This window comes from Vipera ursinii (genome assembly GCF_947247035.1).
Source record: "Vipera ursinii genome assembly, chromosome: 2".
NCBI classification, from domain to species: domain Eukaryota; kingdom Metazoa; phylum Chordata; class Lepidosauria; order Squamata; family Viperidae; genus Vipera; species Vipera ursinii.
The window spans coordinates 96,317,969-96,330,585 of record NC_139513.1 but is presented as its reverse complement, the minus strand read 5'-3'; the positions used below and the strand labels follow the sequence as shown (position 1 = coordinate 96,330,585).

The 12,617-nt window shown below is 40.0% G+C and overlaps 1 protein-coding gene across 1 annotated transcript; it reads left to right on the top strand.

Annotated features, from left to right (window-relative positions):
• Window positions 1–4,511: 4,511 nt before the first annotated feature.
• BNIP1 (BCL2 interacting protein 1) lies at window positions 4,512–12,242 on the top strand. Its single transcript, XM_083354121.1, has 6 exons — window positions 4,512–4,601; window positions 5,364–5,456; window positions 7,988–8,079; window positions 9,355–9,456; window positions 10,374–10,492; window positions 11,691–12,242. The coding sequence occupies exons 1-6, from the start codon at window positions 4,518–4,520 to the stop codon at window positions 11,885–11,887; spliced, it is 687 nt and encodes a 228-aa protein (XP_083210247.1). The 5' UTR covers window positions 4,512–4,517; the 3' UTR covers window positions 11,888–12,242.
• The last annotated feature ends 375 nt before the right edge of the window (window positions 12,243–12,617 follow it).

The following is a 12,617-nucleotide window of genomic DNA, read 5'->3' as shown; positions in this document are numbered from 1 at the left end:
TATAGGGCTGTAGCCTTAACTTTTTCTAAAACAGAAAGTTTAAGTCTAAATTAAACCTAGGTAAAAAAGAAAAATATATGTTATATTAGTCAAAGAATCCTCTAGACTACCATTTCATCAGGAATTAACTTAGTATCTCCAGTGGAATAAAGGTCATACCTCATCCCAATGCTCTGAATTGCCTCTAGATATGAAGCTTCTAGCTTAGTTCATCCAGGTAGTGTTGGTATTTTTCATGTATTTCATATATTTCTTTTAAATATGATTTTAAAATTTAATGGGCTATAAAAGACTTTAAATATCTATTTCTTAAGAGTTAAAAGTACATTGTTTTGATTTCCTGTTGATTTCATTGGATCTGCCTTAAATTCCTATTCAAACGTGTGCTAGCCATGAAAGTTTCAACATGAAAGACTGAAGTTATTTCTAAACTTCAAAAACTTTTCAAAAAATAATTTCTAGCTTCTAAAAATAATGGAAATTTCTGCTGCCGCAATACTGTTCTCACAGATGCAAAACAACATTTAGCATTGGTTACTGTAGTATATTCTACAGTTTAAGTCGTCTTTCCTTAAATATACTGAAAATCTGATTAAGAATTAGGGCTGCAGCCTTAAGCATTCTTACTTGGAAGTAGGTTTCACTGTATCATGGGATGCCTCTGTAAACCTGTTTAAGATTGGGGAGCAAATCTGAAAGTATATGCAAACACAGCAAAGTTTTTGAAAGGTAAAAATAGTACATTAAAAACTATTGTGACTTTCCTCTACCAGGATTATGTTTGTAATGCTGTTATAATCTTCTGTGGTCCATTTCCAGCTGGAGCTCAGAGAAATGTATTGAAGGTCTTGTCTCTGTTTAGAAAAAAAAATATCTTGTTCAAAGCATGATCTGTTTGCAACTTTTATAATGTTTAATGTTGTGTATTTTTTCCTTTTTTTTAAAAAAAGACACAAAATATTGGTTTGGTTTTTTTCTGTCATCCTTGAGCCCGAGCATTTCTAGTCACATACAAACTCATCAATGTATGCAACATCCTTTGTAATTGAAAATAAATTGTGAAGAGAAGTTCTGACATTGTAGTACATTTAGTGTGTTTATGTCTGTGATTTTTAATCTGTAGATTGCTGTTAGGATTTTTCGGTTTTTTCCTTAGCCTCCTTATACATCTATATTAAAATGGGTTGCCCTTCTCATGAACATATATTGCTTACACAGATGAACACACACACACACACACAGAGAGAGAGAGAGAGAGAGAGAGAGAGAGAGAGAGAGAGAGAGAGAGAGAGCGCGCCAAAAAAGACATTATGAATATGTTTTCGTATATTGCACATATCTCCTACTTTGTGGAATGTGGGCAACAGTATGTTGGTTTACAAAATAATCTGGAGTACAGATCCTATCTTCCATAAAAGAGCATGAGTGAACTTTAAAACTGGTCTTAGTTCCACATTATAAGCCAAAGTATGTCAGAAGTGACTGATAATTTTCTTTACTGTGAGTCAGGAATGCTGCATGTGATGAATTAGGGTTAGACTACTTCTTACTATTTTTTTCTTACTAAAAAGTGTTATGTGAAAATTTCAGTTGACCAATGCCATGATTGGCAGCTGTGGGAATCAGTATCTATGGGACCACCTCATTGAAACATCAGACTAATTATTATAATTTATACATAGTAGTTCACGGCTTATTAATCCCATACAGTTGTGATATATTTAGTAAACCAAATCACGACTTTGTGTAATATGTGATCTCAGTCACAGATTAGTATGGCTGTCCATTTGACAATTGGGAAATATACTTAAGGATGATTTCGTGGAGAGCTAAAAGCCCCTAACTCAAATGCATCTTTCCAAGGAAACTAAATTGTCAGTTCAGCCATATAACATTCAGAAGACCAAGAAATGCTCAGAAGTAAGCAGAACTCTGGGAAAGCAAAGGAAGAAACTATATTTATAAACTGCTATTCTTTCAATCTCTCTTGTCTTTGTAGTCCTGCCCCTTTATCTCATAGTTAATCCCAATGGCTTAACTTTTCTCACTAGGCACATGATATCTTATAATCAATCAACGACTATGTTGTTGAATACAACCTCATATACTCTAATTTCAGTGGTGGGATTCAGCCCGTACGCACCACTTCGGCAGAACTGGTAGCTATTTTTTTGCTGCCCAGGCCCAGAATGGACTTCCGGAAGTGGCATCCACACAGAGAACTGGTTGTTCACATATTTGAATCCCACCACTGTCTAATTTGCATAAATCAGACTGTAATCCCTCCCCTCTTTAGGCCTGCCTGTCTCTAGGATGTCAATAATCAGTAAATCAATTTTTTTTCTCTATAATTGTGTCCATCCTCAAAATTCAACTCTGGGATTGGTAACACCAATCAGTCTGGATTCCTACTTTCATACCGACTTATACCCCTGAGAAATTCTCCAATAACAATCCCCTTAGAAACTCCAGAAGTAAATACAGTAGCAAAAAATAAATGGAGAGGGGGGACTATAATTTAAATATGGCCTGATGTGACCAAGTTACAGTTATGCATATGACTAGAGAATGATGAGAATTGACCTAACCTACATAGTATGTTTTATTAAAAAGTACTATATGAATATTTCTATTAACTAAGCCTTGATGGATAAAGGAGGACAGAATCCTGTTGGCCTGTTTGTTGAGAATTATGGTATATGGAAGACTGACTTAAAATTTAAGAGCACTAAATGCTGAAGAGAGGGATGAAATGAAAATAAATATTGTACATCTGGGAAATTAAGAAAAGGTGAAAAAATGTAATTAACGGAGGTGGTCTGATCTTGTGAAACTGAATTTATGAACACACATGGAGAAAAATGAAGGTTTACATTTAATTCTAAATGAAAATAACTAAAATTATATGGCAGTGTGCATAAAATGACATCATTAGGATGTTATGAGTGGGTATGAAAGTAGGAATCCACAAATTGATTGGTTTTACCAGAGTTTAGTTTTGAGGAAACATTGAGCAACAGTCTAATGCTGCAATTCAGAAAATTTACTCAGGTAACATGAATCAATAAATGGGAACAAGATGCAGAGTACAATGAAAGTTTTGGGGCTATTTGGTGATTCCTGAAAGAATGATGACTCATCTGCTTGATTTAGGTAAAGATTTATTCATACATATGGGGGGTATTCTTGGTTAATAAACTAAAAATGTAAGACTCCCAAGCAGATGAAAATCACTTATCTGTTCTCGAAATAAGAGCATTGCAGGTGTAAGGAAACTAACTGAAGAATAAACATGTGGATATTTATAATCCTGTTTTGCTGCTTATTACAAGAAAATTAGTTAAATATTAACTGTAACTGGAAACTTGTATATTCTGCTCTAGTTTCTAGCCATATGCCTTTTTCCTTTTTGAAGAAGTGCCTGGTATTTGATAAAATCATTGTTCATTTTTTATGGAATATTTAAAGATGACTCCAACTTGTTTTAACTTTAATAGTTTCTTAATATACAATATTTTAATGGGCAAAAAAGTGTTTTGTAAGTGGGTGATGATTGAACTAGATTTACCTGGTTTTCTCATCTCATGTCTTCAATTGTTTTAGCTTTTTTTTTAACTCTTATTGTGTGCTACATAACTTTGCTTATCACAAAAAGGAGAGGCACATAAGGTATCTAAATGCATCAATAGCCCAAAACAACCACCAAATAAACCCCAGCATTCACTGAAATAATTTAATTCTGTAGGATGTATAAACAGTAATGAAAATGATAAATGAGCTGAACCTACATTACACGCACTAGCCTATTTTAGATCAATTCTGAACGTGAGCAAAACATTTCAAAAACTTCAGAAATTATCAAATAACGCTATTTAGTTAGGCTTTCTGTAAAGAGGATTTCTTAAAAGCATAAGAGCCTATTAAATAGTTTAATGGCTCATTAAATACAATTTCCACAGCGATCCTGTAGGCGAGCTCTCCGTTCCTATCTAGGATGACTTCATCTGGAAATACGGGGGAACTGGCATAACTTTCCCCCCCAAAAAAGGGAAAAAAAAGCATATATTCAAATATCGAGTTCTTCTCCCTATGGAAGTGAGAACAATAACGGTACAAATATAAACTCCAAAAAATAACATAACATGTTATAATCAAATGAAAGATGCTACAGCAAGGGAAAATCTGAATTACAGTTCTTTCCAAATAATTCCGTCACCGCAATCTTAAACATACTGTAGTAGACCCTGTTCTCTCTCCAGACTGCAAAGACACCGGGGATCGCGGCTGCCGGGAAAAACGTGGCAGAATTCGAGGCACAAGAAACCCCTCCTTCCGTCCAGCAGCACTCCGTCCACCCTACGCAGTTGGAAACCCCGGGGAGGGCCGCTTCGTGAGAAAGGAACACGTCATGCCTACGCCAGCCAATCACTTCTCTTTGTGGACGTTCGGTCTCCCAAGTCCGCTCGCATTCCAAAGTGGCTTGGCTTGGCTTCTCGCTCGCCGTAGTTTGTCCCAAGATGGCGGCCGCCGGTGACGTGCCGGTCCGGGTTTGCAATCAGGAGATTGTCAAATTCGACCTGGAGATTAAAGCCGCCGTGCAGGTAGAGTTGCCGTCGCCGTTGCTCAGTCATTCACGGTGTGATCGCTGGGCACTTTTGTTTATAAGCCCGTAACCGCCCTTCTTTATTATCGATGGTCGACCCTCCGGTACAGGTTTGTTCAGTTGCATCATCTCTCAGTCAGCCTTGTAGCTGGACGGCTCAGTTTGGCTCAAGATCTGTGCTGTTATCAATACTGCAGGTCACTTGACTGTTTCGAGGACTCCAGATTTGGGCAACTGCTTTTTTGGACGCTGTAATGTGTTCAGCTGTTTGTCTTTCCTATTCTGGTGTGTGATGGTAGTCTCACCGTGGCAGCCCTCCTTCAATATATTATTATTATTATTATTATTATTATTATTATTATTATTATTATTATTATTATTATTATTATTATTATTATTATTATTATTATTATTATTATTAATAATAATAATAATAGACTTAAAGTATCCTACTGGTATATCATCCAGCCTTCCTGAAATTGCTGAGGATCCAGATATATGTTCCAAGAGAACATCAGTGCAAAAAGTGTTTTGTGTTGGTTACATTTGTTTTTCTACTTTTCCCTGGGAATTCACAGTGATGTACATTACACTCCTTTCTTTTACTGTTTTACCACAACAAACAAGTCTGTATAATAGGCTAGGCTGAGAGGATGACTAGTTCAAAGTTCACCTACTAGAATTCCATGGCCGAGGATGGATTAGAATCTGGGTTTCTCCAATCCTACTAGGCTGACATTACAATTTTCTTGTTTTTCAGGATATCCGGGATTGTACAGGACCTGTAAGTGTGCTTGCAGAATTGAATGCCAAAATAAAAGAAAAATTCCAGCATTTACGTCTCCGAATACAAGTGAGGAATATTGACAAAACATTAGTGATGTTTTGAAAATAAAACCATAGATGTTTTTACTAGCTTCCTTCTCTCACATGTTTGCACTCACCTGCATGTAATTCCTTGTTGCTTGAACACTAAGCTATTGTAAAAGTTTTTTTAAGGAGTTTAACATTCTTGAATTTATATCTGTCAGCAATGGTCAAAGATCACAAATTACACAGCATGGTTTCACCAAAACTCATAGTAAGAATGTTGAAAATATCATGAATTTATTTTACTGCTATTTCAGTTATTGTGTGTGCCTTTGAAAATCTTATAATGCATAATGTTAAATATCTGTTAGATACAATCTATGCATTTTTATATTACTATAAATCTAAAAGCATGATTCATACAGTAGTCTCAATATGTTAAAGACATATGATGAAGTGGATGCAGAACTTGGAAAACAATTATAAAGAGAGAAGAGTGGAAACTTCAATAGAATAAACAAATTTATTTCAAGCATACTTAGAATTGGAACATTACTACTGGTTGCTGATATTTTTTTTGAATGTTGGCTCCTTTTTTCATACATGGTGACAATGTTGCAAAGTGCAATATTGTACAATGATTTAATAAACTAAAATACAGTAACAAAAGTAGTCCTACTGAGGGGCAGGGATGGGAAAAGTTAATGTCCTTTAATTAGAGGAACAATGTGGGGAATCTAATAATTGTTTTCCATTGGGGATGTGTATTTTCTTCATATCAGCAGGTTCTGCATCAGAATTGTCATGTCAATTCACCTACCACTGCATAAAATATGGCCTTTAGTTTTATTCTTTTTACTAAGTAAGCAAGTTGTCTTACCCTCAAACTTCACTAAAGAACACCAGGTGTTCTGTTCATGCTCTGTAAATAATCTAAAAATCAAAGGTGTGTACTGACTTATTTCTGGGTAAGATAAGCAGAGAGATTGCAACATTCCATGGCTCTTGATCATTGGTGGGAATGGGTATGCAATATCCCATCTAGATATTCAAAAGGTGATTCAGACTGTACACTACTACTGAGAGAGATGTTATTATAGTTATAGTTCACAGGTCGGCAACCTGCGGCTCCGGAGCCGCATGCGGCTCTTTGAGCCGTCTCTTGCGGCTCCCAGCCGCCCGGTGCGCGCGCACCTCTTCCAACGGGCAGTGGTGCGCGCGCACCTCTCCAAATGGAGAGTGGCACCGCCCATTTGGAGAGGTGCACGCGCACCTCCCCGAATGGGCGGAGGTGCGCGCGCACCTCCCCAAACCTTTGGAGAGGTGCGCGCGTACCTCCGCGCGAATGGGCAGCGGTGCCGCTCTTTCAGGAAGCCCGCCGTGGCCCGTCTGTGAAGCTGCCGAAAGCGGCAGCTTAGCAGACGGGCCCGCGGCAGCTTCCGCAAAGAGCGGCGCCCCTGCCCATTCCGAGAGGTGCGTGCGCACCTCTCCGAACGACCGGAGGTGCGCGTGCACCTCCCCAAACCTTTGGGGAGGTGCGCGCGTACCTCCGCGCGAACGGGCAGCGGTGCCGCTCTTTCAGGAAGCCCGCCGCGGCCCGTCTGTGAAGCTGCCGAAAGCGGCAGCTTAGCAGACGGGCCGCGGCAGCTTCCGCAAAGAGCGGCGCCCCTGCCCATTCCGAGAGGTGCGCGCGCACCTCTCCGAACGACCGGAGGTGCGCGCGCACCTCCCCAAACCTTTGGGGAGGTGCGCGCGTACCTCCGCGCGAACGGGCAGCGGGCCGCTCTTTCAGGAAGCTGCTTCCTGAAAGAGCGGCGCCGCTGCCCCTTCGCTTTCGGCAGCTTCCTGAAAGAGCGGCGCCGCTGCCCCTTCGCACGGAGGTACGCGCGCACCTCCCCAAAGGTTTGGGGAGGTGCGCGTGCAACTCCGGTCGTTCGGAGAGGTGCGCGCGCACCTCTCGGAATGGGCAGGGGCGCCGCTCTTTGCGGAAGCTGCCGCTTTCGGCAGCTTCACAGATGGGCCGCGGCGGGCTTCCTGAAAGAGCGGCACCGCTGCCCATTCGCGCGGAGGTACGCGCGCACCTCCGGTCGTTCGGAGAGGTGCGCGCGCACCTCTCGGAATGGGCAGGGGCGCCGCTCTTTGCGGAAGCTGCCACGGCCCGTCTGCAAAGCTGCCGAAAGCGGCAGCTTTGCAGACGGGCCGTCGCCATCGGGCAACCGGGAACCGGTTCCATCTCATTTTTTAAAAAATGGCAGCCGCGTGCGTCCGCGCATGCGCAAAAAACCTTTTTGCGCATGCGCGTGCATGGACACACGCACGCGGCTCCCTCTTTTTTTAATTTGTGATGGAACCGGTTCCCAGTGGCTCTTTTTCTTTTTTAGGTTGCCGACCCCTGTTATAGTTCCTTCACTTGGAAGTGGGTAAATGAAATAGCAACACTGAAAAATTTTGATAGCCCTGATCCATCTCATTTTATTCACAACCAAGGCATTTTGCATTTGTGAATTTACTAGCGTATTCCCTTTTTGTATACAGAAGTATTCATAAATAATGTGTGCTTATGATTCTTCTTAGGAACTTGAACAGATGGCTAAGGAGCAAGATAAGGAATCAGAAAAACAAGTATTACTCCAAGAAGTAGAGAACCATAAAAAGCAAATGCTCAGGTCAGTTAAAAATTTCAAGTTACAAAGGCCAATGATGCAATACGTTTTGTTAGCTGAGCTTGCAGAATAGGAAGTTTGGAATATAGGAAGCACTGAAGTTATCCCTCACACAAGATTTGATTGATTGTATATTTCAGTTCTATACTTCCCTTTCTGTAAGCAACTCCCTACTTGTTTTTAAAGTAATCAAGGCTCTGATGTAACCATAAGTGGTTATTATGCAAGAAGGTAGTCACCTGCCTTCAATGACTTTTTTTTTAATCCCATTTATATCCCGCCCTTCTCCGAAGACTCAGGGCGGCTTACAATTTTGCTTTTCTTCTGTACTACCAGACTTACTCAAAGAGCTTCTTCAACCCTGAAGAGCAGATTTGGAAGGCATATGGATAGGAGAGAGGAATTCAGTTGGACACAATCCGAGAAGAACTCATGAGGGAAAAAAGTTTTTTAAAAAGTAAATATCTTGTCCCATGTTTGTTCAGGAGAAGAATCTCCACTATGTGTTGCTCTGCACATAGCGATTTATCAATTAAACATCAAGGTAAAATTCAGCTCTGTAAAATGGGCTGAAATGATGGGATTGGAGAACCACATGAAGTAACAATGGACCAGAACAGTTTGCTTGTTTGTTTGTCTCCCTGTCAAGTATCCTAGTGTTCCTTTCTCAGATCCAATATATTCCCCACAATACAATAAATCATGTGCCTTTCAAGCTTAAAAGTACAGGTTTATGATAGCAGGACTGATTTTTGTTTGCAGCTGGTACTCAACCTGTTATGCATGAGGGTCTCTAGAATGTAGTATCTAAGACATCTTTACATCTCCATTAAATTTAGTGAGGTTTTCTTCCAAAAATGTGAGTTCTTCCTTCTTTTCATAGAAAAAATAGCTCCCTGCAATACTCTGTTATTACAGTTAGCTATGATTTGCAATGCAACTTTTGATCAGTTGATGGAAAAATAATAGTTTGATTCAGGCCATCTATGCAGTGCTAGACACATTCTTATAAATATTGCCAAAAGTTTGGATAATAGTTATTGATTTCTGTAAGCATCCAGATATTTTCACTGCTAAATGAACCACCAACTAAGGAACAGTCTTTATGTGGTGATAAGATATAAAGAAATAGAAAACTAAATATATAACACAGTTAATATAACATGAATGCTAATAAAACGTTAATTAACCTAATGGCAAATTGAATGCTTTAGTTTTATGCATTCAGGTATCAGGAGCTTTGTATATGATATGAACTTTGTGTATTAATAATTTCAGCAATCAGACTGCCTGGCGTAAGGCAAACCTATCTTGCAAAATTGCAATTGACAATTCTGAGAAAGATGAATTGCTACGAGGAGGAGATCCTTTACGACAAAGGTATGTCATTATTCTTTTTCATTATTATCAAAAATCAGCACAGAAATTCCCAACCTCCTGCCAAGTACTATTTCAGAAATTCATTCATGTGAACCATTATAAATCTATGCTGTTCTCTCTTAATGAAGCGTAGCAAGCAAATCAGACAACCTGACTGACAGACATAAGTGGGAGAACACTACTTTTGACCTATAGAGGAAAAACAGAGGTTGCCTTCCTAGTGATTTGGGACTGGGGAAGATAATTAAGTAATTTTCTCCTACCATCAGGAAATGGCTAATAGGTCATACTCAGGCTGGAACAATCTGGGTCATGCAGGTCAGTTCTAGCGCAAGTAAAGTTGCGATGAGCTCAACACTTGGTGTCGTCACGGACCAGTATTTGCAACTTGGTATGATGTAAAAACATGTTTTCTATTACTTTTTTAAAAGATGTTTTTCGACTTCTGTGTGTTTAGCCTCTCCCTCCTTAATGGCGAGATGGTGTTACTAAACGTAGCTGGTTCCTCTTAGGTTTCTCTGTCAACCAAGCACAGCTCAGGCAGTACTGAGTTCACTCAAAGTAATGCCTGACTTGAGGAAGCCTAAGAATTTCAGCAAGTGACAGCATCTAACTGACTTTGGTTGCTTTAGAAGCTATGCAGGCCTAGACCTAGTTAACTGATGGATGCAGGCGCCTCATAGTTTAGAACGTAAACTAGACTGGATGATGGAACAAAATATCTCAGCGGAAGGGAGTGGCAAATCCTCTCTGTGTCATCCCAAGGATACTGTGTGTAACTGAAAACACGTTCACAGCGGTACTGGAATGCAAGCTTGATGCCATCTTTTCTATGGTCCTTCTGATTTTGAAGAAGAAACCATAAAGGAATAGTATATGAACCTCCATGCTGGATTTCTTTTCCTCTTCTCTTTCAGAAAGTCTACTAAGGAAAGCCTGGCAGAAGGGGCAAGTAACATCACAGAGAGTCTGATGGGCATTAGCAGGATGATGTCTCAGCAGGTTCAGCAAAGTGAAGAAGCCATGCAGTCTCTAGGTATCTAAATAATCTGGAATTAAGTTCAAGGTGGACAGTTGGTCTTCTGACGCAAGAGGGCTATCCTGGTTCTTCCCACTCCTATACACACACACACACCCTGAGCTATTGGCCTTGAGTCATTTCTACGGTCCTTTGATGAGAGGAAGAAACCAGGAGAATCAGGCCTGACGTACCTCCCTCTCACTGGAGACGTTTGTGAATTCAGTTTTCTGTGAGAGAATCATTGCTGCTTTCATTGCCGCGAAAAGAAATGCTTGAATCTGACGCTTAGATTTAAGGGGCAAAGTTGCCTTTTCACTTCAGTGATTTACACCTTTTTCTTCCCCATAGATCAGTCTATCTGTTATTTTGATTCCTTCGCTTAAGGTGAAGACCTCAAAAGAAGGCAGCACCTAGCCTGAGAATGCTAATTCCCAAAGAAAGTGGCTAGCGCTTTGAAGGGAGACCACCAGAAAAATCTCAGAGATTGAAAATGCATATGAGTAGCACAATGCAAACTGACTGTACAAAAGCTATCGCTGTGGACCCCCTGCTCACTTTTCACAAGGTCCTTAAAGTGCCTTTGAGATTAACTGTAGGCCCAAAAGACTTACTGCTTTTATCTGATTTTAGATGGATCAGATTGCTTCAACTAAATGCTTACGAATGTTTATACATTGCCGTTTTAATTATTTACATCTGCCTTTTTAAACTGTTTGTGAACAGCCTTAAGGGAGAGTACGGTCTGTTGGGAGGCAGAGTTTGGCTGAGGTGAAAGTTTTGAAGGCTCTGGAACTTAAGCCAACTCTGATCTCAGTCTTTTATGAATGGGCCTCTTCAAGATGGTAACATATCATTTGGACTTTCAGGTGGTCATCAGATAACAAGAGAGCCATTTGAACTGATTTCATCTGGCTCCAGATCTAAAAATGTGAAGCTTTAAGCCAGTTTACCCAGTGAATTCCATGTGGTATGTTTTCTTTCACAGGACACTAAAAAGATGCTTCCACAATATATGATTTTGCTAGATCAGGGGGTCTTCAAAATTGGCCCTTTTATGACTTGTGGACTTCAGCTCTCAGAATTCCTCAGCCAGGCACGCTGGCTGAGGAATTCTGGGAGTTGAAGTCCACAAGTCATAAAAGGGCCAAGTTTGAAGACCCTTGTGCTAGATGTTTCAGAAACAATCCACTGAAATGTACATTTTATCTTTCAGTAAGTTCTTCACGAACTATCTTGGATGCCAATGAGGAGTTTAAATCCATGTCTGGAACAATACATCTGGGACGAAAGCTTATTACAAAGTATAACCGCAGGGAGCTGACTGATAAATTGCTCATCTTTCTTGCCCTTGCCTTGTTTTTGGCCACTGTGCTTTACATTTTGAAGAAAAGACTATTTCCATTTTTGTGAAAGGAGGAAGCGTGACTGTGAGGAAAAAAGAAAGCCAAAAAGACTTCTGACAGAAGACACTTCCATTAGGAAGAACTTTACATTGTACTAGTAAGCTAAATGAGCAGCAGATTAAAACAAGAGGAAAAAGTGTGCTTGTTTGCTCGGAGGCTGGAAGGCTGTATCATTTGTGATATTCCGTGAGGGATATTCCAACATCCCCCATCTTTGGCCATTTCTACTCCTTTTCTCAGTTCAGTACAGAACTGAGTGGACTGGAAGAATACTAATACAAATAAACCTATATTAGATATGTTGTATATTATACCATGTGAATGCCAGTACTGTGAAACTTTTATAAATTAAAGGAAGCAAAGTATATAAGCCTTTTTACTGGTTCTTTTTAAATTATAAAAATGGAACTTTTCCTCAGATTGTCTCCAGAAAAAGCAATGAGGCAAACCCCCAGATGTCTTTTTAATTGATAGGTCTATATCAGACATGTGAAACTTGTGACGTCGCGCAAACGTATCGGGACAGTTTTGCCATTGCCGGCAATGGGATGGGCGTGGCTTCTGGATGACGCGTTGACACCCCTTGGTCTATATTATTTGTTTATATGTTTCTCTTGCCAGTGTTATTTAGACAGATTCCTTTGCTTCATCCCAGATTCTAGTTCTATCCTATGTAGGGAGACCATTTGGATGGCTGGACCAATTAATCCATCTCAGATTTAGATTTCTTCTAGGTA

Excerpts from the sequence above, each read along its gene's own strand:
- BNIP1 (XM_083354121.1), top strand. The coding sequence starts at position 4,518 with ATGGCGGCCGCCGGTGACGTGCCGGTCCGGGTTTGCAATCAGGAGATT. Across the intron at positions 4,602-5,363 it reads AGATTAAAGCCGCCGTGCAG|GATATCCGGGATTGTACAGG; the intron begins GTAGAGTTGCCG and ends CTTGTTTTTCAG. Across the intron at positions 5,457-7,987 it reads ATTTACGTCTCCGAATACAA|GAACTTGAACAGATGGCTAA; the intron begins GTGAGGAATATT and ends GATTCTTCTTAG.